This window comes from Macrotis lagotis, chromosome X, assembly GCF_037893015.1.
Source record: "Macrotis lagotis isolate mMagLag1 chromosome X, bilby.v1.9.chrom.fasta, whole genome shotgun sequence".
NCBI classification, from domain to species: domain Eukaryota; kingdom Metazoa; phylum Chordata; class Mammalia; order Peramelemorphia; family Peramelidae; genus Macrotis; species Macrotis lagotis.
The window spans coordinates 190,075,071-190,096,623 of record NC_133666.1 but is presented as its reverse complement, the minus strand read 5'-3'; the positions used below and the strand labels follow the sequence as shown (position 1 = coordinate 190,096,623).

Genomic DNA, 21,553 nt, shown 5'->3' with positions numbered 1-21,553 from the left:
TTAATTGATTCAAATGCACAATGTGTAAATATATACACAAGTACATTTTTTTTGCAATTGCTATCACTTTAAAAATCCAAATAATTCTCTTTTAGTATGTTTCAAATGAGTAGATCTAAAGTCTAATTTTAAAAATGTAAACATACAACTAGAATTTACCAAATAGTAACATGTTTTATTTCACTGAAATTCTTAAAAATATTTATCTGCAGTTGTCACATAAAACATCCTAATGTAAAAAATTAATGGTTTAAAAAAAAAAAAGAAAAGCAAAGCATGAAAAACAGACCCAAAATGTTAAGATTTTATTTACAAAGCTTTTTTTTTTGTTGTACAGAAAGTAAAAATGGTATTACAACCTTGGTGTAACTGGTAGCCATCAACAATCATGACTCACCGATCACAGCTGCTCTTCCTGCTATAGCATAGTCTTATAAGAAAACCTAACAACTCTGACTATTTTGTTGGGGTTAATTCCCCAATTTTGTTGGTAACTTGGATATCCAATGGGGATTGATCGGAGGAATGTAGAATGTCACAGGAACTACTCTTTGGCTCTTTAGGTGTCCTGGGGGCTTGGTTTATAGCTACCACTTCTTTTTACAGCTACCAAATCAATAGGAGCAGTCCACACAATACTGAACAGTTCTTTTTTCAGATCATTTGGGGTCTTAATCATCTTCTCCTTCTCCTTCGTCATCTGTTTCTCTCTTCCTTTTTTCACCTTTCCCAGGCTCTTCATCCTCTATACAACAAAGGAGAAATATTTTGAGACCCTTTGATAAAAAAAATTTCACTTTAAAGGGAACACACACTTCAAGTTTTTATTAACTAAACTTTTGAATGTAAGGTAATGACAATAGAAGAAATTTTTTTTTAAGCCATTGGGAGCATTTTTTTTAAATGAGTGGTAATCTTAGTCTTCTATCTTTCTGCTAATTCTAATGATCTTACTAGGTATGGGAAAATCCTGCAACTGTGGTATATTTTAACTTCAGTAACATTTTTTACAAGATCTTTAAAAGTAGAATGAGTTTTCAGACAAGGTGGATAAGCTTAGGTTAGCAACTCTAGTTATTTGATAGCAGCAGGAAATTAACCAAGGCCTTTAGACTCATGGATATGGATATAACACACACCAAGCTGAGAAGAGATCTCAGCTCACTATAGGATGGTCTCAGACAAGGAGGAATATTACAACTAAACATAGGGCAGACAGGAACCCTTAAAGACAAGGTCTCCCCATCCTCAGAGCTGATCAACTGTGCATGTTCAGAGTGATGGAGCTAAGAAGCAACTTTTTCTTCTAGACCATGTCATTAGATTTTTTTTCTCCAAAAAAGCAATGAATATTATTTACATCCATTAAGCCTCAATGAATTAGGGTGTCATGAGGGCCATCAATCATACCCAAGACTTTAGGGGTGATCAACACCAAGGCACATCATGACCAGAACCAATGTGACTTGAGAACAAAATGTGCACCTGGGAAAGCAGAAAGGTGGTTTGTATGGAAAGGACTCTGCCCTGATTTCATGAAAGCTACAGGGGAAAATTAGAAAAAAATCTGGTGTAGGATAAAGAACACTGGAATATGACTTCTTGGAGTGATTGTGGGCAAATCATTTAAACTTGATGGGGATTTGGGCAGGAGTAATCTCTAAGGTTTCTTTTCAGCTAGAGTCCTAAAGATGATTAGAAAAAAAGACGAATGGGGTCAGTTTCCAGAATATGAAAGTTACTGAATATGAGAAAGGGCATGTGGAAAAGAGTGAGGCTAAGAACACCCAGTCAGGGAGCTGAAATATCATAGTTTCTGTGTCTGGTGGGTGAGTGTGCCTGATCTAAGAACACAGCTTCCCTATGAGGTCATCCCAGGAGCCTCTCCTGATCAAGAGCAGGAACATTTCCATATGCCCTGAATTGGGTCAGATAGTACCATGGAGACTCAATTCTGGACACCACATTTAAACAAAGTTGTAACACTCCTTAAGTCATATGAGAAAAAGTTGGAAGAAATGGGAATGTTGAACATGGAGAAAAAAAAGATTAAGGGACACATAATACTGGTTGTCTAATGTTTTAAGGGCTGTTCTGTAGAAGTCCTAGGTTTGTTTCTCATCCTTGTAGTAGAGACAGGACCATTGGGTAAAAGTTACATGATGGGAAATATACAGTATCTACCTCCCAGGATTGCTGGGATGATCAAAAGAGATAATGTAAATAAAAGCTTTGTAAACCTAAAATGTTACAAATGTCATCTTTCACTATTATGGAAATCAGCTGCTGACTGAATACAATTATATATGTAAAGTGCTTTATAAACTGCAAAACACTACATAAATTGAGTCTTTGTTATGTAAAAAAAAATTGGAACTGACCAATAATGAAAAAATAAATTTTGCTCCAAACTTCCTATTATTGGAAATAAATTAAGTGGAAACTGGATGATCAACCATCAGTGAGACTATCAGAACATTCTGGCTGAGCTCTGACTTTCCTGCTCTGACTTTTTTACCTAAAGGTTCTAATTCCTAAGTTTTTATCTTGAGAACACATGACTCTTTTGCCTTAGATGAGGACCAGCCCCTTTCTCCTTTATCTAAGCCCATCTCCAGGGGAAACTGAAAGAAGAGTATTATTTTATCATATATCTGTCAAGGAAAATACAAGAAGCAATTCCTTGAATTAATGGAAAGTTGGACAAAAGCGGTGTTTAAAGTCCTTTCTGATGCTATGATTTTAACTCTTAATTCAACCAATGCCAACTTTTACCTTGATGGAAACAGTGGATTTTTGGATGGAGAAGAGAGGAAGGAGATGAAATAAAGCTCAGTGAGATAAATAACTAACATTTATATAAAGCTTTAAGGTTTGCAAAATATTTCACAAATATTATCTCATTTGATCCTTGCAACAGCACTGTAAGGTATGTGCTACTGTTACCTACATTTTATGAATGGGGAAACTCTCCTGACAAGTCCAATTTGATCCTCTATGTTACTTAGGTGCCTCAATATTTTCTAGTTTTTGCTTTTAATACCTGTTTCTCCCATCTGAGAAGAGAGATATATAGAATTTCTGTAAGGCCTGATTAAAGCACCATATCAAACTTGGAGCAAAGTTGCCATGTTAAAGGAAAATAACACATTATAATGAGCCTGAAAAAAGGTTTAGCCTAATTTGTAAACCTTTAAGTGACTCAGGAATGTGCTGCCACTACTTCTAGGACAGAAATGCCATTACTGTCATAGGAAGGAAGAAAACAAATATTTATTAAATGCCTATTATATGCCAGTCACTTTACAAATATTTTCTCATTTGGATCCTCACAATAATTCTGAGAGGTAGGTTATATTATTATCCCCATTTTATAATTGAAGAAACTGAGGCAACCAGAGGTTAAGTGATTTGTCCAGAATTAGACAGCTAATAACTAGCTGAGGCTGGATTTGAACTCAGGTCTTCTTGATTCTAGGCTTAGCTCTTTCTCTCTCTATACTGTGCCATCAGCATATGTTTTTCAGTATATTAACATGATTTGGGAGAATAAGCGACAGAAATATTGTTTTCCTCTCAGTCACAATTATAGTTTTAATACACTGAATAATTATTTTTTCTTCAACCTCAACATACTTCCTTCTCAGAATCCCCCTGCCATCTCCTCTTCCCAACCTTCCTGTGAGTATCATTTTCTCATTCCCAGAAGCACACTGCTCCTCCCATCCAGAAAAGCCTATCTGCATCCTTAGACTCACAATTGTCTTCTCGATGGTTAAGGCTCCCTTAACCTTCTCTGGTCCCTGGCTGCAAGGTAGACAAAGTCCTTCACATGGTTTTAATAAGAAGGGAATTTCAAACACCATTCACCCACTTATCATCTGTTCTGCTGCTGAACTTGATGGACCATTTGACCTAATTCTAGATGCCTGGATGCTGGATTCTACAAACCACTGCCCTATAGTTATCCCAAGGATCCCAGGCCTTTCTATTAGCCCTGCAGCTGAATCTATATATGTGTCATATGAACTTTTTAGTTGTATATCCAGCATGTAGTACAGTGCTGGGCAGACAGTATGTGATTTAAATGCATTCTCATTCAATAAGGCTATTAAATATGCCTTATTCTACTAATCAACTAAAAGCAGCAGGTTTAACAAAAAGGATGATGGATTTAGAACCAGAAGACATGAGCTGAAAGCCTAGTCTGCCATTTATTAGCTTTGTGACTTCTCTAGATGTGGCCCTCATTTAAGGAATCCTCTACAAAAATGCTCATAGCAGGTCTTTTCGTAGTGGCAAACAATTGGAAACTGAGGGGATGCCCATCAACTGGCAAATGGTGGAAAAAAGTTGTGGCACATGATTGAGATGAAAAACTATTGTGTTAAAAGAAACAATGAGGGAGATAAGTCTCAGAAAAACCTGGGAAGATTTATATGAACTGATGTAAAGTGAAGTTAACCAAACCAAAAGAATGTTCTACATAGTAATAGCAATCTCATAATTAATTATGAGAAACTAAGTTATTCTCATCAATGATTCACCATGAACTCCAAAGGACTCATTTTGTAAAAGACTATTCACTCCAAACAGAGAACTGATGAACTCAGAATGAAGACTGAAGCATTTTTTTCCCATTTGTTTCTTTTCCTTGCTGTTTTTTTTTTCTGGAATATGACTAATATATTTTGCAAGACTTCATATGTATAACAGGCTTTCACAATGGATTGAGGAGCAGGTGGAGGGTGGAAGAGAATTTGGAACTGATAAGAAAAATAAAATTAAAAAATAGTTTAAAATTGCAAAAAAAAATAAAATGAGAAGGTCTGATCTAGATGACTCCAACATCCCTTCTAGCTCTAAATCTATGCTCTTATAAAGGCAAGCATTCCTGACAATAAAATGTACAATTTAAGCATACCTTCATCTTCATCATCCTCATCCTCATCTTCCTCATCATCATCAACTTCTCCATCATGTCCAAATTCTTCTTCCTACAAAAGATATAAATTCTACAATATTATGGAATTATCTTGATATTCTCCTTTTTTTTAAGGAAAAAAGAAAGACGCTGAAATTCATATGACATCACCCTATTATATCTTTGAATGGTATAAAATCACACTATTTCACAAATTCACTTCTCAATAAGTTCTGAGAAACACTTAAGGTTACAGCATATTGTTTCAAAGAATAAAAATTTTATCATTTTAAATCTGATTACATCTAAGCAAAGAATCAGTACCTTTTAAAATTCCATTTACATGAGATTTCATCAAGGAATTTTATAACAAATTTTACATATATGGAACTGTGTCATAAGGCAGGAATAGTCTTATTAATTTTTTTTAAAATTTTATTTATTTAAGGCAATGGGGTTAAGAGTGACTTGCACCAGGTCACACAGCTAGGCAATTATTAAGTGTCTGATGCTGGATTTGAACTCAGGTTCTCCTGACTCCAGGGCTGGTACTCTATCCACTGCGCCACCTAGCTGCCCCCCAGTCTTATTAATTTTGTACAATAATGTGCTAATTACTTTTCAATAGAAAGGGAATGACTTGTTGCTAATATAGGAGTTATTTCCAAATTAGATGTGTCATTTATTTAGAGCAAAGAACTTTTTTTTTGAGTAGGGTAATAAAGTGAGGAAAGAATGAGAATGAATTTGAAATATCTTGATTTTGACATATTTAAAAAGTTAATGATGAAGAAAAATGGGATATGAATGTAAGAAAAGACAGCAATAATTTCATATGAAAGTTCAATGGATGTAAATCCTACTTGTAGTTGCCCTATCAAAGAGATTATAAGGGTCTAAAACTGAATCTAGTCAGGAAAACATATGATTCATTTTCCAAGTAGAACTATATGGAATCAAAGGCAATACTGGTTTAGAATATGAACTCATTTGTAAAATTTTATGTATATTTAATGTAAATGTAAAATTTATACTTTTCTATGTAATGTACAATTATATGTGTGTGATTTACATAGATGTAATATAAAATTTATGAATGAACTCATATAATAGACATGTTGAAAATTATCAATTTAAAGGTAATTTAGGGACAGACTCAACTAGCAAGGTCTTCTCAAAGAAATTTTAAGGACACTGCACATAGAGGGAAAGCTAACAGAAGGACATGGACAGAGGATGCACGGAGTTTTTCCTCCTTTTTTCCTTCTCACAAACATTGCTAGTACACATAAAAGAAATCTAGGTTTTATAAAGACTACTTGTGAATCAGCATAAGGTGCAGAGTAAAGCAGATTTGTTTTTACTTAAGTCAGCTAAATGCAAAATAGTATGTCTTCAGACTTTAGACAATTTGATGAGTCCTTCAGTAGAATCAGAATAAGCTAACTGAGCCTGCCAGTCAGCCTGGGTCAATGATCCTCAAGCTTTCCATCACACTCATTACTATTTGATTTTGTGCCTTTCTTCCACTCACTGAAAGGGCAAATTGCTACTCCATTTTTTTTGCACTAAATAAAAATTTGTTGAGTTTAAAAATAAATCTGAATTATATGGTAAACATATTAATATGTGATCAGAAATCCTTTAAAAATTCATTCTCACAGTTGCCACTAATATAGCAGGGGACAAAAATATGAGCATGAATAGGGCTATGAAACATTTAGACAACACAGACCTCTCCACTGACATCATATTCATAATCATCTCCTTCTACATCATCTTCTTCATCATCATCTTCTTCATCAAATTCATCTTCTTCATCTTCATCTTCCTCATCTTCTTCATCTTCTCCTTCTGGAAATAGTTAAATTTGGTTAGTTTAATATTTTAAGTCCCCTCAACTTTAAAATTTAAAGCTCTTCAGAATCTGGCACCAGCATACCACTCCAGGATGTTTTTACATTATTCTTACCACTTTCATGCACTCTATGATCCAGTGAAAACTAGCTTAACTTGTTCTTCCAACTCAATCTAAACCTCATCGTAAGTTCACCTCACCCTCTTAAGAGTCCTTAACTTTACTTCACAGAAAACTTAAAAGCATCAACTACCACCCCTGGTCTCTTCTGATCTCACCCCCCCCCCCCAGGAGGCCCTTCCCTGAAATAATGTGTGTGTGTGTGTGTGTGTGTCTGTGTATGTGTATGTCTGTGTCTGTGTGTATCTATCTCCATGTGTGTGTCTATTACCCACTAAATACAAATTTTCCTGATAGACTCTAAGTCCCCTAAGGGTAGCTGCAGTTTCATTTTTGCTTTAATTCTTGGCAGAGGGTGGGTGTTTAATAAGTGTTGCTGACAGCACATAGTTGGCAAAAATCCATTTGAGGAGCCTCAGAAGAAATGATGAAGTCTAAGTAAGAAGTAATCCTATCTGATGGCACTCAGTCCAAATTCAGTGGACAGCTGCACTAATGGCTATCAAAGTGTCAGTGGTTACACTGTCACCTAAATGTTTAAGTGACTCAAGTCAAAGCATTAGAGGTATCCCCAAAAAAGTTTCTGGGATAAAGCAAAACCTAAGCAGTATTATTGGCCTTTTTTCTTTCACCATTTCAGAGATTTGTTATAAAAGTCCCTAGCATCATCAACTCTGACATACATGGCACATTTTGTCAACTTGCCAAAAGATGTGTTACCCTAAATGGAAGGGCTTGAGCAGCATAATATGGTTTAGAAAAATGCAATGCATTATATAAACAAGGATCAAAGAAGAAGAAAAACTAAAGTATCACCCCTTTCTCCCAATGTATCATAATTTAATAGGCAGTAAGCATTATTCAGTATTCACATAGTTATGTGTGAGGCACTGTACTAAAGTGCATAGGACTGGAGGAAGAAGAAAAGATACCAGAACTGAGCTATGAGGACATCAAAAGTGAGTGTGATGGAGTGTGAAGTCAGCAAAGCCAAGAAGATAACGTGCATAACACTACAACAATGGAAATAGAAGAACAACCATTCATACAAAAAAAGTCAAAGGTGAATGATGCATGTAGAGTCTACAATAGATTGCTTTCTCTCAAGGGGAGGAGATGGGAAGGAGAAAAAATATGAAACTCAAAATCGTGCAAAAAAATGACTGTTGAAATGCATAAAGTTGGAAAAATAAAATATTTTTCAAAGAAAGGTACATGTTGCAGAATTATGAAGAACATGCATGTCTTAAAAGAAGAGAGAAGAAACATCTGCTCCACCCCCCCCCCCCAGAGGTGGGAGATTTATAAGAGTTATACATTACATAAAATCTCAATGCACCTCATCAATTATACTGATTTTTTTCTTTTCTTTAAAAATATCAATTGTTATATGGGGCTGTTATATGTATATAAACTCTCCAAAGGGTTGGGAGGAAAAAGATATACTGGAGAAATCATGGTAATGTAAAATACAAAAGACCAGCAAAACCTTTTTAAAAGATAGAAGGTACGACATCAAGTGTAAATGGCCTTTTTTCTTTCATCATTTCAGAGATTCGTCACTTGCCCTGCAATATATAATTTACTATCTAAAAACTTTTGAATCCATTTGCTCATGACAATCTGGAGGAAGTATCAACTTCCCTGAAAATGAAGCCCAAGTAAAAAGCTAGATGGTGCAATGAATAGAGCACTGGCCCTGGAATCAGAAGGACCTGAGTTCAAATCCAGCCCCAGACACTTAATAATTACCTAGCTGTGTGACCTTGGGCAAGCCACTTAACCCCATTGTCTTAAAAAAAAAGAGTGAGGACTAGACAAAAAATTCGGTAAGCAATCAGCTGAAAGACTACTTGTACTTTACGTACAAAGGGAAGGAAATTCCAATAATGCAAGATTATTCTTCCACCCATCAGAACATGAGGGAGGGAATGGAATAAGGTCTTCCAAAGAGCAATGGAGATTAGGATACATCTTAAGGTGAACTACCCTGCAAATCTGAGCTTAATAACATAAATGAAAACAGAAGGATTTTCAATAAGAAATGTTTGAAAAATCAAAGCTTCTCTGAGACACCACCTCACACCTCTCAGACTGGCCAATATGACCAGAAAGGATAATGATCATTATTGGAAGGGTTGTGGGAAATCTGGGACACTATTACACTGTTGGTGGAGCTGTGAACTCATCCAACTTTTCTGGAGAGAAATTTGGAACTATGCCCAAAGGGCAACAAAAATGAGCATACCCTTTGACCCAGCAATACCACTACTGGGTCTATACCCTAAAGAAATGAGGAAAAAGGGTAAAAACCTCACTTGTACAAAAATATTCATAGCAGCCCTGTTTGTGGTGGCAAAGAATTGGAAATCAAGTCAAAACTCTTAATGTAGCTCCATCAGACAAACCAAGAGGCTCTTCCTATGCACCAGTCATTGAGTTAGGTACTGGTGAAACAAAGACAAAGGGCAGTCCCTATTTTCAACCTAGAGCTACAAAAAGCCCTCCCTGGGATGAAACTGCTGTCTATGTGGTCTTTGTCTTTCCCACTGCCTCACACTGAGGGTAAGAAAGGATGGACAGCTGCAAAGATAGAAGTTTCCAGAACTCAATCCCATCATCTTAGGATCAGGAATCCCCTGGGTTGAACACACAGTGGATACAGCCCTGGGTCTGACAGTGCCACTTCTGTCTTGGGCAGCACCTCCTGGATATCTTTCCTTAGGATGGTTTGGGGTTGTTAGAAATGTTCTTGGTAGGCCTTCCACTTGCTTTTCAAGGGGTCACTCAGTCATTAAGCATTTCTGGCCAAGTATAGAATAATTCAGAATGAAAACTCCACAGCACTTTGACAGGTGATTGTCAACAACAGTGTAGCACAGACACAGACACATGTGGTCTGTGACCCAAGGAGAGAGACAAGAGATGCAGGAAAGGAGGGATGCTTCTGGGCTCAGGGAGAAGTTCAGATTAAGATTAAGCTACTGTGCACCCTCCTTGGGAGTCAGTTCAATGGCTTAGGCTAAAGAAGAAAGTCTGAGAAGAAGACTGAGGAAGGAGCAAGGATTGTCTTCCTTGGGAGACAAATGGTAGTAGGTTGTGGACTGCTAGGAGTTGAATTATCTAAAGGAGCCAGTCTATAGCCAGAGCAGACCACAAGGTGGGACACAGGGTCTGGGGCAGATCACCTCTAATGAAGGGCATGTAAAATAATGTGTAATTGAGGAAATAGGTAGGCAATGAGTTCTAGTTCTAACAAGTCATGCTAATACAGAAACATTTCTCCCTGGGACCAATTTCTCCCTCTTCTAATCTATTTTAGATAGTTACCTATTTATTCTCCATAATGCTTTAATCCTAACATCTCCCCACTCATCTTTAGTGGCTTCCTAGTAAATAGTATAAAATCCAAATTCCTCACCTAGACATTCAATACCCTCTCCCTTTGTTCTCCCTACTCAGTCTCCAAGTTTGGTTTCACCCTATCTTTCTAGTTCTTAGTCTTCTCTTTTTTTATTTCTTATCAATTTCTCTTTTCTAGCTTTTCATCATTACTCATGGTAACTGCATATTGTCATAGAAACCTTTTTTCCCCCAGAGATTCATTTAAGACTGCCTCAGTATGGCTTTCCTCAAGCTATAGAGACATATACAATCATCAATATTCAAAATCATTCAACATATATAATCTCTGATGATTATTAGAATGGAAAAGTGTTAGTCTACAATAAATCGTATACATAAGACAACAAATCATATATAATAAATAAATTTTACATACAACAAATTGCATATAATACCATAAGTGTTAGGTTTATTAGTATAAAGTTAAATATTGGGCCTCAGTTTTCTCAGCTGTAAGATGAGGGTACTGGACTTGATACCAGTTCGAGTGGCTCTCCCTGCCCCAGTCCTCGATCTGTGATCTAAAAGGCCAACTGGATATAACTGTAAAATGCATGTTTCCATTATTTATAATATATGGAAAGGTTTAATTGAAGCAGAGCATTATAGGGAAAATACAATGTTTATGCAAATAAACAAAGTAATCTTAGAGGTCAGAGATTTCTTACTTCTTCTACAGATGCTACAAATTAATATATTTTCCAGAACTTTTTGTGTGCTACTAGGCTTTAACCACATTTCATCCCTTTATCATCCATTCTTGTCATAACCTTCAGTCTACCTCTTCTGTTTTTAATCTCTTCTTTTTTGAAAAAAGGATCAGTATTAGAAGCCACATGATTTGATCAGGATTACAGCAAAAGAGTTAAAATTATCTTAGATTTCATTTCTTTAGTCCAATTTAGTACTGATGTGTAAGGTCCCTTCTTTCTTTGTTGTTTAGTTGTGTCTGACTCTACTTGATCCCAAGGACCTCAGCACACAAATAGTACTATCCATTTTGCTGGATTTCTTGGCAAAGATACTGAGTGGTTTGTCAATCCTACTTCACTGGGTTAAGGCAAACAGCTAATAAGTGTCTGAGACCACATTTGAACTCAGATCTTCTTCAGGACCAGTATTTTATCCACTGAGCCAATTAGCTGCCTCCTAAGATTGCTTCTGGTTCTCACTAATTAGTCTAGGACTTCATGGTTATATATAACAAGAAGATAAAATTCAGATTATTTCAGTCAATATAATTTGTCTTGGTAACTTAGGTACATGAAACCTAACTAGTCTATTCTATTAGTTTTATAAGTTATTTCTTTATATTCTCTGTTTCACTGCCTACTCTGCAAAATGATTTTTATTTTAATAATTGAATCCAATTTCTTCAAAGCTATTAACTTTCTAAATTAAAGTTAAATATTGGCAGTGTAAGAGTTATCTTATACTCTAGAAAATGAGTCCAGGATCTTGGGACTCCAAATTCTTAAAACCTTGACCCCATAAAGAAAGCCCTAGACCACAATTAAAATGTCTACAAGACCATATTTTAGAACTACTTAGTTGATTCTAACACCTTGATCTTGTAAAATCAAAGGCTAAAGCTTCAAAACCAATTATGAACCATTTCAGGTCAGAATTTAAATGATCACTTTTAGGGGTTTTTTTTGCAAGGCAAATTGGGGTTAAGTGGCTTGCTAGGTAATTTATTAAGTGACTGAGCCAGATTTGAACTCAGGTACTCCTGACTCCAGGCCATGTTCTATCCATTGTGCCACCTAGCTGCCCCTAAATTATTACTTTTAATGCAACAAAATTTAGTATTGTTACTATGATAACCACATTTTCAAACTCACCTTCATCATCCACCCCGTCTACTTCGGCATCAGAGTCAGGGGCTTCTTTGTCCTCTTGGTCATATCCATCAAGGTATGTTAATTGTGGAAGGAGTGTGAAGACACTTTCTCGGTAATCATTCAGGTTTGTCACCTCACAGTTAAACAGGTCCAGGCTTTTTAGATATTCCAGCTTTTTCTAAGATAAGATATCAAAAAGAATCAGAAAAATTTTAAAGGGAATTAAAAAATTAAAAGGGAATATTAAACATTTGAATTTTAGATTTATTTACAACATGTTTCTTAAGTGGCTTGCCCAAGGCCACACAGCTAGGTAATTATTAAGTGTCTGAGACTGGATTAGAACCCAGGTACTTCTGACTTCAAGGCCAGTGCTTTATTCACTATGCCACCTAGCTGCCCCCAAAGCCTTATTTCTTTTGGGTTTTAGGCTTAAATATTCAGTCTAATAGTGTATGATATGATGAATCAAATAATCAAATAACATTTTTTACAGTATTTATAATAAATAATCTTAGCCCTATTCTCCAAATAGCTTAAAGAAATACGTGAAATAGCTTCTACATTCAAAGGACTTACGGATTTAATTGAAGTGATGACAGAAATCAAGAAAATACAACACTTAAGAGTCTATGTGACAGGGTACGTGGAATATACTAAACTCTTTCACTGCTATCAATGGGTTAGGGGAAAGGGGATATAAAAGTATAGCCAATACTAGAAAATACAGCTAAGAAAACAGCATCATTCAGAAGAAGCCAGGGCTCACTGATTAAAAGAGATGAAAGGAACAAGAAAGGATGACATTTAATATGAGAAGTTTGTTCATTATGGAGCAGGAGTTCTAGAGCACATAGTAGAATGGGCAATCTGGAGTGGGACATTGTGGGAACAGGAATGAGGCAAACAAAGCGTGTTAAAATGGATTCTACCTATAATTTTAAAATTACATTATTTATAGAGAACTAAGGCATGAACATTTTACCAATGATGACTGGCATACAAGAATTGTAAAAAGTATTATTATCAAGAATGTGAGACCAGAAAGGAAATGAGTCATCAGATAACAAGAATGAGATAATACATAAGTAGCATGTTGATATTTCTAAAGAAACTAAAAATAAGGATGAAGTAGCCTGGATAGATTATATCTTCTATGAACTATTTATGGGGAAAAAGAAAAGAATCATGAAGAATGAGAAGACCTGAAAAAGTAATATGTGAAAGGGATATTTATATTGACAAAACAAGTGTCAATCTTTTAATCTATATTTAATACTTAAGAAAAAATTTCTACTTATGAAGTAGAATAGAGAGAATTATACATGAAATTGCTAATCCCTATTTTATATAATTCTTTTAAGAAAGGTATGTAATAAATTCAGTGTTATTTTCATTGTGTTTCCTTCTGAATTTCCATCTGTTCTCTTTTTGTGTTTTGAAGTATTTTTCTTTACAGAGCTACTATTATTATTTAAATTGTTCTCTGGGTTCTGCATCATTTCATGCAAGTCTTATCTAGGTTTCTTCAAAGTACCTTTTCATCATTTCTTATTGGTGAATGATATTGTATTACATTTATTCCCAGTCCTTTGCTACAACAAAAAGAACAACTTCTGCTCTATTTTGAACAAATAAACCTTTTTTTGTTTCTTTGATCTTTTTGAAGTATAGGCCTCATAGTGTACTTCTGGGTCAAAAGAAGCTTTAATTATTTCTCTAAGTGATTCTGAACATTTAAAAAAATATGGTTGTTGATAGCCTGAATTTTCTTCCTTTGAGAACCAGCTGTTTGGATCTTTTGATCATTTATTTATTGGGAATGGTTGTCATTCTAACATATTTGAATGAGCTACTTATATATTTTAGTAGAATCTGAATGGAGAAATTTATTTGCTTTTGTTTTGGGGTTTTGTAAGACAATGGGGTTAAGTGACTTGCCCAAGGCCACACAGCTAGGTCATTATTAAGTCTGAGGCCACATCTGAACTCAGGTACTCCTGATTCAGGGCCAGTGCTCTATCCACTGCCACCTGGCTGCCCTGCATTTTAATTTTTTGAAAAGTCATCTATTTCATTTAAATTGCCAGAATTTTGTCACATAATATGGCAAAACAGTTTCTAATAAGTTCCTTTGTTTCATGTATTTTTGATTTGTTCATTTTTCATTTCTGATGCAATTGGTTTTCCCCTTTCTTTTTTTAAAAAAAAATTTTTTTAGGCTTTTGCAAGGAAAACGGAATTAAGTGGCTTGCCCAAGGCCACACAGCTAGGTAATTATGAAGCGTCTGAGGCCGGATTTGAACCCAGGTACTCCTGACTCCAGGGTCATTGCTCTATCTACTGCGCCACCTAACCGTCCCCTCCCTTCTTTAAAAGAAAAAAGTCACACCAGCTAATGTTGGTTATCTATTTTTATCAATATATCTAATGGTTATCTATTTTGTCAATTTATTTCAAAAAATCAGTTTAACCAGTTCAATGGCTGTTTTCTGCTTTCAATATTTAAATATCTTCTTTGGCTTTCAGAATTTCTAGTTTATTGTTTAGTTGGAGGTTTTAAAATGTTTTCTAGCTTTTTTTAAATATACATGTTCTTTTATTTATTGATGAAAGAATTTAGAGATACAAACTTTCCTTTAGAATTGACTTATCTGGGGGGCGGCTAGGTGGCGCAGTGGATAGAGCACTGGCCCCGGAACCAGGAGAACCTGGGTTCAAATCTGGCCTCAGACGCTTCATAATTACCTAGCTGTGTGGTCTTGAGCAACACTGCCTTGCAAAAAAACCTTAAAAAAATTGACTTATCTGAATCTTAAAAGTGATATATTCCATCACTTGTGATTTTCTTTGACAAAATTTTCTATTGCTTATAGTTTTGTTTTTTAACTACCTATTTTTTAGGACTAAGCTGTCTAGTTTCCTTTAACTTAATCTTTTATTCAAAGATCTTTCTTGAATATAATTTGATTGTATGTGTTTGGTAAAGGATATGCTTAATATTTATGCTTTTCTACATTTGTGAAGTTTTTAGGTCTTAAGAAATGATCAATTTTTATAAAGTTCCATGCACAACTGAAGAATCCCTTCTTCCATTTTTAATAATCACTAGAAATCTATTATATCTAATTTTTCTAAAATTCTATTCAAGTCCTTTTTCTTATTTTTTGGTTAGACTCATCTGTGTCAAGAGAAGGTGAACTTCAGTCCCATTATTATAATTTTATTGTCTCTTTCTACCTATAATTCATTTAATGTCTCTTTAATTATTAAGATGTTAGTCAAGTCATTGTATATAGTTGTTTTGGATAAGGAAATGTCTTACATTTTTTTGTTCCTTTCTTTTTTGAACTCCATTTTAGCCATGTTGCAAAACACACAAAGAAAACAAGAAAAATAAAGAAAGTAAAAAGTGCATGCTAAAATCTGCAATCTAAATTCATTATTTCTCTTTCTGAAGGTGGGTAACCTTTTTTCATCATGGATCCTTTGGAAAACGGAGTTAAGTGGCTTGCCCAAGGCCACACAGCTAAGGTAATTATGAAGCGTCTGAGGCCGGATTTGAACTCAAGTACTCCTGACTCCAGGGCTGGTGCTCTATGCACTGCGCCACCTAGCCGCCCCTCAAATGAGTAAGTTTCTATAATTTGAAAGAGATTTTCAAGATATATTACATGGGAAGAGGTATGACTGCATTCCTAGGTGACAAGTTTAAAAGGGAATATTAAACATTTGAATTTTACTTCCTGTTAATTAAGTGCTCATTTTATTTTGTAGGTAGAATACGGATAAAATTTTTGTAGTCCATCATAGGGACGTGTAACTTTAGCAGTTCAAGGAAATACAGAAATTGTAATATTAATTTTCATTAAAGTTTAGATTTATTTAGGACATGTTTCTTATACAAAGCCTTATTTTTTTTTTAGTTTTTTTTTTGCAAGGCAAATGGGGTTAAGTGGCTTGCCCAAGGCCACACAGCTAGGTAATTATTAAGCGTCTGAGGTCACATTTGAACCCAGGTACTGCTGACTCCAGGGCCGGTGCTTTATCCACTATGCCACCTAGCTGCCCCATCAATAGTTTTCTATCACAATCATAACATCCCTTATTCAGCCATTCCCCAATGGATGAAGGAAAAACCTTACATTTTCTTATTTTTTTTTAGTCTTTTGGGTTTTTTCTAGTATTTGTTGTTGGCTCATGAAGTCAATGATTTCTATATGGTCCCATTAATTTTCAAGGAGTCTGTTGTCTTGTAAGTTGTTTATTCTCCTAATTCTTTCTTATAGAGTTCTTAGTTCCTTTGTCATTCTTTTCTCTTTTATCAATTGTATGATCATTAAAAACTTGCTTCATTTCTTTCAGAAATCCAAGTATAGCTTAAAGGTAAGTTTGTGAATTTTGTTCAGTCTCTCTCTGTAGATTATTCTCATCTAGATTTGTGTCATGAGTGTCCCTGATTCCATAAGATTCCTTTATTGTCAGTGTCATCTTTAGCTTACTCATTTTTCCATCTTTGATTCATGAACTAGAATTTGTATCAGGGCTAGGCTCTGTACATTTCTGGGAAGAATTATGGGCCTTCTTTACTGCTCTATACTGTTTGAGGTCTGAATAACAAGCACTCGATTTTATAAGTTCTTAAAAACAGTTGGCCATCAAAGACAGCAAAAAAAGGGTGGCCTGGCTCAGTGAGACATGCAACTTGCAGGCATCGTGTCAGGTTAGAGTCCACATGGAAACATGCCTCAGGATAGTATGTGATGGGTGGCTTAGCCAGGACAGTCTATACAGGGCATATGCACTGAGGCAGTCTGATTTAGGGTATAGTCAAACAGCTTAAGGTTTTGAGGCTTTTAGTCCCCACGCTGTAACTTTTCAGTGAATTGCCCTCCCAGGTTGTGCTTTCCCATCTGGATCCCTACCTATGCTGATAAAATATACTAACTGCAATTTCTCCTTATATTTATAATTTTATAATCTTTTATTTTTGCTAAAGAAATTGAGAGTTAGATTACTTTGTTGCCAATACTTGTGCCATCTTGAGGAGAGTGAAGAGTTTTTCTTTTTTTCCCCAAATAAAACATTTAATTAAAGCATTTAAACTTATTTTTATTTTCAGTTCCAAATGCTTTTTTCATTAAACTTTTTTTAGTTCCAAATTTGAAAGTATTTTTCAACACATATTTATTTTCTCTTCCTCCTACTCATGTCCCCTTCACCTACTCCCCTCCACTAAAAAACAAAACAAAAAACCAAAAAAACACTCTTATAACGAAAATGTATAGTCAAGTAAAATGAATTTCTACACTGGCCATGTCCAGTTTACATCTTGAGTCCATCATCTCTTGCTCAGGAAGTCTTTCATTACTGATCCTCTTGAACTGTGATTGGTGATTGCAATTATCAGAATTCTTAAGTCCTTTAAACTCATCTATTTTTACAATGTTGTTGTTTATTTTGCAAATTGTCTTGCTTCTGTTTACTTCATTTTTCATCAGTGTGTAAAAGTATTCAAAACCCTATCTTTTATATCCTATCTTTTTTTGAAGTGTCAGAAATTATTTCCTATAATATAAAGCTTAGGATTTTCCTGCTAGATGGTAGTATCTTTTAGTAGAATACAAAAATTGTAGACCAGTTTATTATTCAACATAGTAAGTATGGTACTATAAACAGCCTAAGACTGATTTAGTAGACTTAAATAAATTCTGCAGGCTTGGGAAGAACAAAATTAGAAATAAATAATTAACTGATTTAAATAAATTAAAGGATTCTGAGCTTTAAAATTAGTTTAAGTATTGAAATACATTTATTTCATAAATAAAATTATGGTAATATATTTCTTGCAAATAAAAGATTACTAAATGCTTCTCCAGTAGTAGATCTTAAAAAACTGAATTTACACAGTAAAAAAGTCCTTCTTTCCAAATTGTTCATTACTTACCAAAGGTTCCAAGGTACTGATATCTTTCAGTTTGTTTCCACTTAGGTTTAGATGTGTGAGATTTGGAAGTTTTTCTGCTAATACATCCAGGCCTCCAAAAATTCTATTGTCACTGAGTTCAAGCTGGAAAGGAAAGAAGGTGGAGGGGTATTAGCTGTAATGAAATATAGTCCCTCGAAGTATTCATCAAATAAGAAAGTTTCTAAAATATATGTTAAAATCAAATGAAGCTTATTTCTATAGTGACAACAAAGTCTTAAACTTTGACCTAAAATCATTATCATAATGATAAGCATACAAATTCAGTTTTAGTTTAAGCAGGAGAAAGAAAAAATGAACATTATTTTGTTATTATGATGATTATAATATACTTTAGAATATGTATAATATTCATAATTAAATACAATCATTTTATATTATTTATACTTTAATATTCTAATATTTTTCTACTTCACATGAGAATAGTCAGTGTTCCTAGAACTCCTTACTCAGAAACTTAACACAATTTGCAACAAACCCTTTAAAAATAGTTATGAAATTACTTCAATGTGTGAATCATTTCTGTTAATACATCCAAACCTTCTAAAGTTCTACTGAACCATTTTGGAGGGCTTGGCAGGGCTGGAGGTTTGGGTGGTAGGAAATTCCTTACAATGATGTAGCTCAGTCCTTTCTCCTTAGCTTATAGTCTTGGAACAGAGGTTCTTAATCTTTTGTGTGTGTGTAATGAACTATACTTTGATGGTCTAGTGAAGCCTTATGGGATCCCTTTACAGAATAACATGTGTGTAAATGTGTAAAATAAAACATGAAATTTCACAAAAGAAATAAATTATTGAAATACAATTATCAAAATATATGTATTTTTACAAGAACCCAAGTAGAACAGGATGCTTTCTTAGTTGCCGGGGTTCTGAGAGTTGAGGTGAACTGCCCCCACAGCAATGTGTCAGAAAAAGGACCAGAATCTTCCCAAACTCCAAGACAAGACCCTTGGCCAACTGTCTACTCTGCTAGTGTTTCTCAAAGTGTGGTCCAGGAAAATCTGTGGATCCCTGATACATTTTCAGGGAGGGGAGTCTGATTGGCAAAAAATTATTTTCAAGTTAATTTTTTGTTCAGTCACTTTCAGTTATTTTAACTCTTTGTGATCTCATTTAGGCAACTGAGATCTCATTTAGCAACTGAGAAAAACAGGATTAGGAACCTGCCCCATGTCTTGATTTGAACTTGAGATAAGTCTTTCTGACTCAAAGTTCAACACTTTCTACACCAGTTGGAAGCTTAGTTAGAGAGATGAAAGAAATGAAATATGATACACACAGATAGGAAGAGACATATATGATTGATCTATAGTCCTTTTCAAGAGCCTAGAAAGCATTTGTTATAATGTAGATTACTTTTCATTGTAGAGAATAAACAAAACCCTTTAACTATGGGCATCTGCTGAAACATGAAAATACAGAAGCCTTTTTATAAATTTCTATATGATTTTCTTTGCAATAAAAATTCACCTTATTACTTAAAAACTTCTTACTGAAAATTAAAATTGCAGCAGAATTCCTGAAGATTCCAAATTATAGGTTTTGATTGATGAACTACTACTTTTATTTATTGCTTATCTATTCACACATAAAAAAGTAACCCTAGTCAATTATCTAGTTCCCTTGAATAGCAATGCTCTATAATTTTACGACAAAGTTGTGAGAAATTATAGATGCTATTTAATCTACACTTTCCCTTAATTATGTAGTATGCCCTTACAATGCCATAATTGATAATGTATTGTCCTTCCAAATTTTCTATTCAGGTATTCTTACTTTCCACAGTAAGTTCTGAGTATATACCCTGAAAAGATGATGAAAAGGGGTAAAAACATCACTTGTACAAAAATATTCATAGTAGCCCTCTTTGTGGTGGCAAAGAATTGGAAATCAAGTAAAAGTCTTTTAATTGGGGAATGGCTTAATAAACTGTGGTATATGTATGTCATGGAACACTATTGTTCTATCAGAAACCAGGAGGGATGGGAATTCAGGGAAGCCTGGAGGGATTTGCATGAACTGATGCTGAGTGAGATGAGCAGTACCAGAAAAACACTGTACACCCTAACAGCAACATGGGGGTGATGATCAACCTTGATGGACTCACTCATTCCATCAATACAACAATCGGGGACAATTTTGGGCTCTCTGCAATGGAGAATACATAACATCTGTATCCAGAGAAAGAACCATGGAGTTTAAACAAATTTCAAGGACTATTCCCTTTAATTTAGAAAAAAAAATGATATTTTATTGTCTGATGTTGTTATCTCATATATCATCACACTCAATTTGGATCAATGTACAACATGTAAACAATGTAAAGACTGACAAATTGCTTTCTGAGGGGAGTAGGTGGGGGAGGGAAGTAAGATTGGGGGGAAAAATTGTAAAACTCAAAAAAATAAAATCTTTAATTAAAACCAACCAAACAAACAAACAAAACCAACCAAACAAACAAACAAACAAACAAACAAACAAAAAATCAAAGTAAGTTAAACCTAAATGGACATTCAAGGTAAAATGCAGTACTCAAAGCATGATTATATTCTTTTTGGATTCTTAGAGAGATAGTTTCAATTATCAATCTGTCAAAAAATGAAATAGAGGAAAAATTCCACATCAAATTAAATGATCCAATTGTAGAAAAATGACTTCACTATATCGACAATATTAAAAGTTCAACTACTGGGCAAATTATTCCATCTTTCTGGTTCTATTTCCTCATCTATAAAATAAAAGGACAGATTAATTTCCAAGGCAGATTTTTGACTCTAACATTCTGTTATGCTATAACTGGAACATGATCTACATACAATCATGTAAATCCTCATGAGGAAATTGCTATTTTTATTGTTAAAGCAAAAGGATAAATTCTTACCTTTTTCAGCTTAGGTAGTTCAGGGAGATTTGAAACTGTAGACAACCCAACATTTATTAAGCTGAGGAACTCTAAATTCACAAATTCAGCAGTTAAACCCTCTATTTTCCCATCATCTGACCTACAATTGTCCAGGACAAGTTCTTTTACCTATGAAGGAGGAGAAAAAAAATGATTTTTAAAATAAACATAATTAGTTCTAGATCCCACTTTCCTCCAAAATGCTTTCCTAGAAATACTTTTCCCCAAGTAAACTGTTGTTTAAATGCAACATGATTTAATGTCTTTAGTGACAATATTCCAATAAGCCACAAGATGGGGGTGTTACTCTATAAAAGAAATTTCAGCTACAAAACTATGCATTTTATACTTTTCAAAGAAGAAAATAAAAATATAGTCATTTAAAAAAATAAGGAAAAATGCTATCTTCTTCAGTCTTTTTACTTTTTTTCAAAGTCATTCCTGAATGAGGCAATATTGAAGAGGGAAAAATGGCAGAATTCATCTAGACAAGGGGAAGTTATTACTTC

General features: G+C 34.6%; 1 protein-coding gene across 1 annotated transcript in view; it reads right to left on the bottom strand.

Annotated features, from left to right (window-relative positions):
• Window positions 1–282: 282 nt before the first annotated feature.
• The window catches only part of ANP32B (acidic nuclear phosphoprotein 32 family member B), a 33,510-nt gene continuing 12,239 nt past the window's right edge, over window positions 283–21,553 (bottom strand). Inside the window, exons 2-7 of the mRNA XM_074207224.1 lie at window positions 21,024–21,173; window positions 18,099–18,221; window positions 12,152–12,329; window positions 6,660–6,778; window positions 4,925–4,997; window positions 283–745 (exon numbers count right to left, since the gene is read on the bottom strand). Coding sequence (XP_074063325.1) covers window positions 672–745; window positions 4,925–4,997; window positions 6,660–6,778; window positions 12,152–12,329; window positions 18,099–18,221; window positions 21,024–21,173 — 717 coding nt within the window. The 3' untranslated portion in view covers window positions 283–671. The remainder of the gene's footprint in view (window positions 746–4,924; window positions 4,998–6,659; window positions 6,779–12,151; window positions 12,330–18,098; window positions 18,222–21,023; window positions 21,174–21,553) is intronic.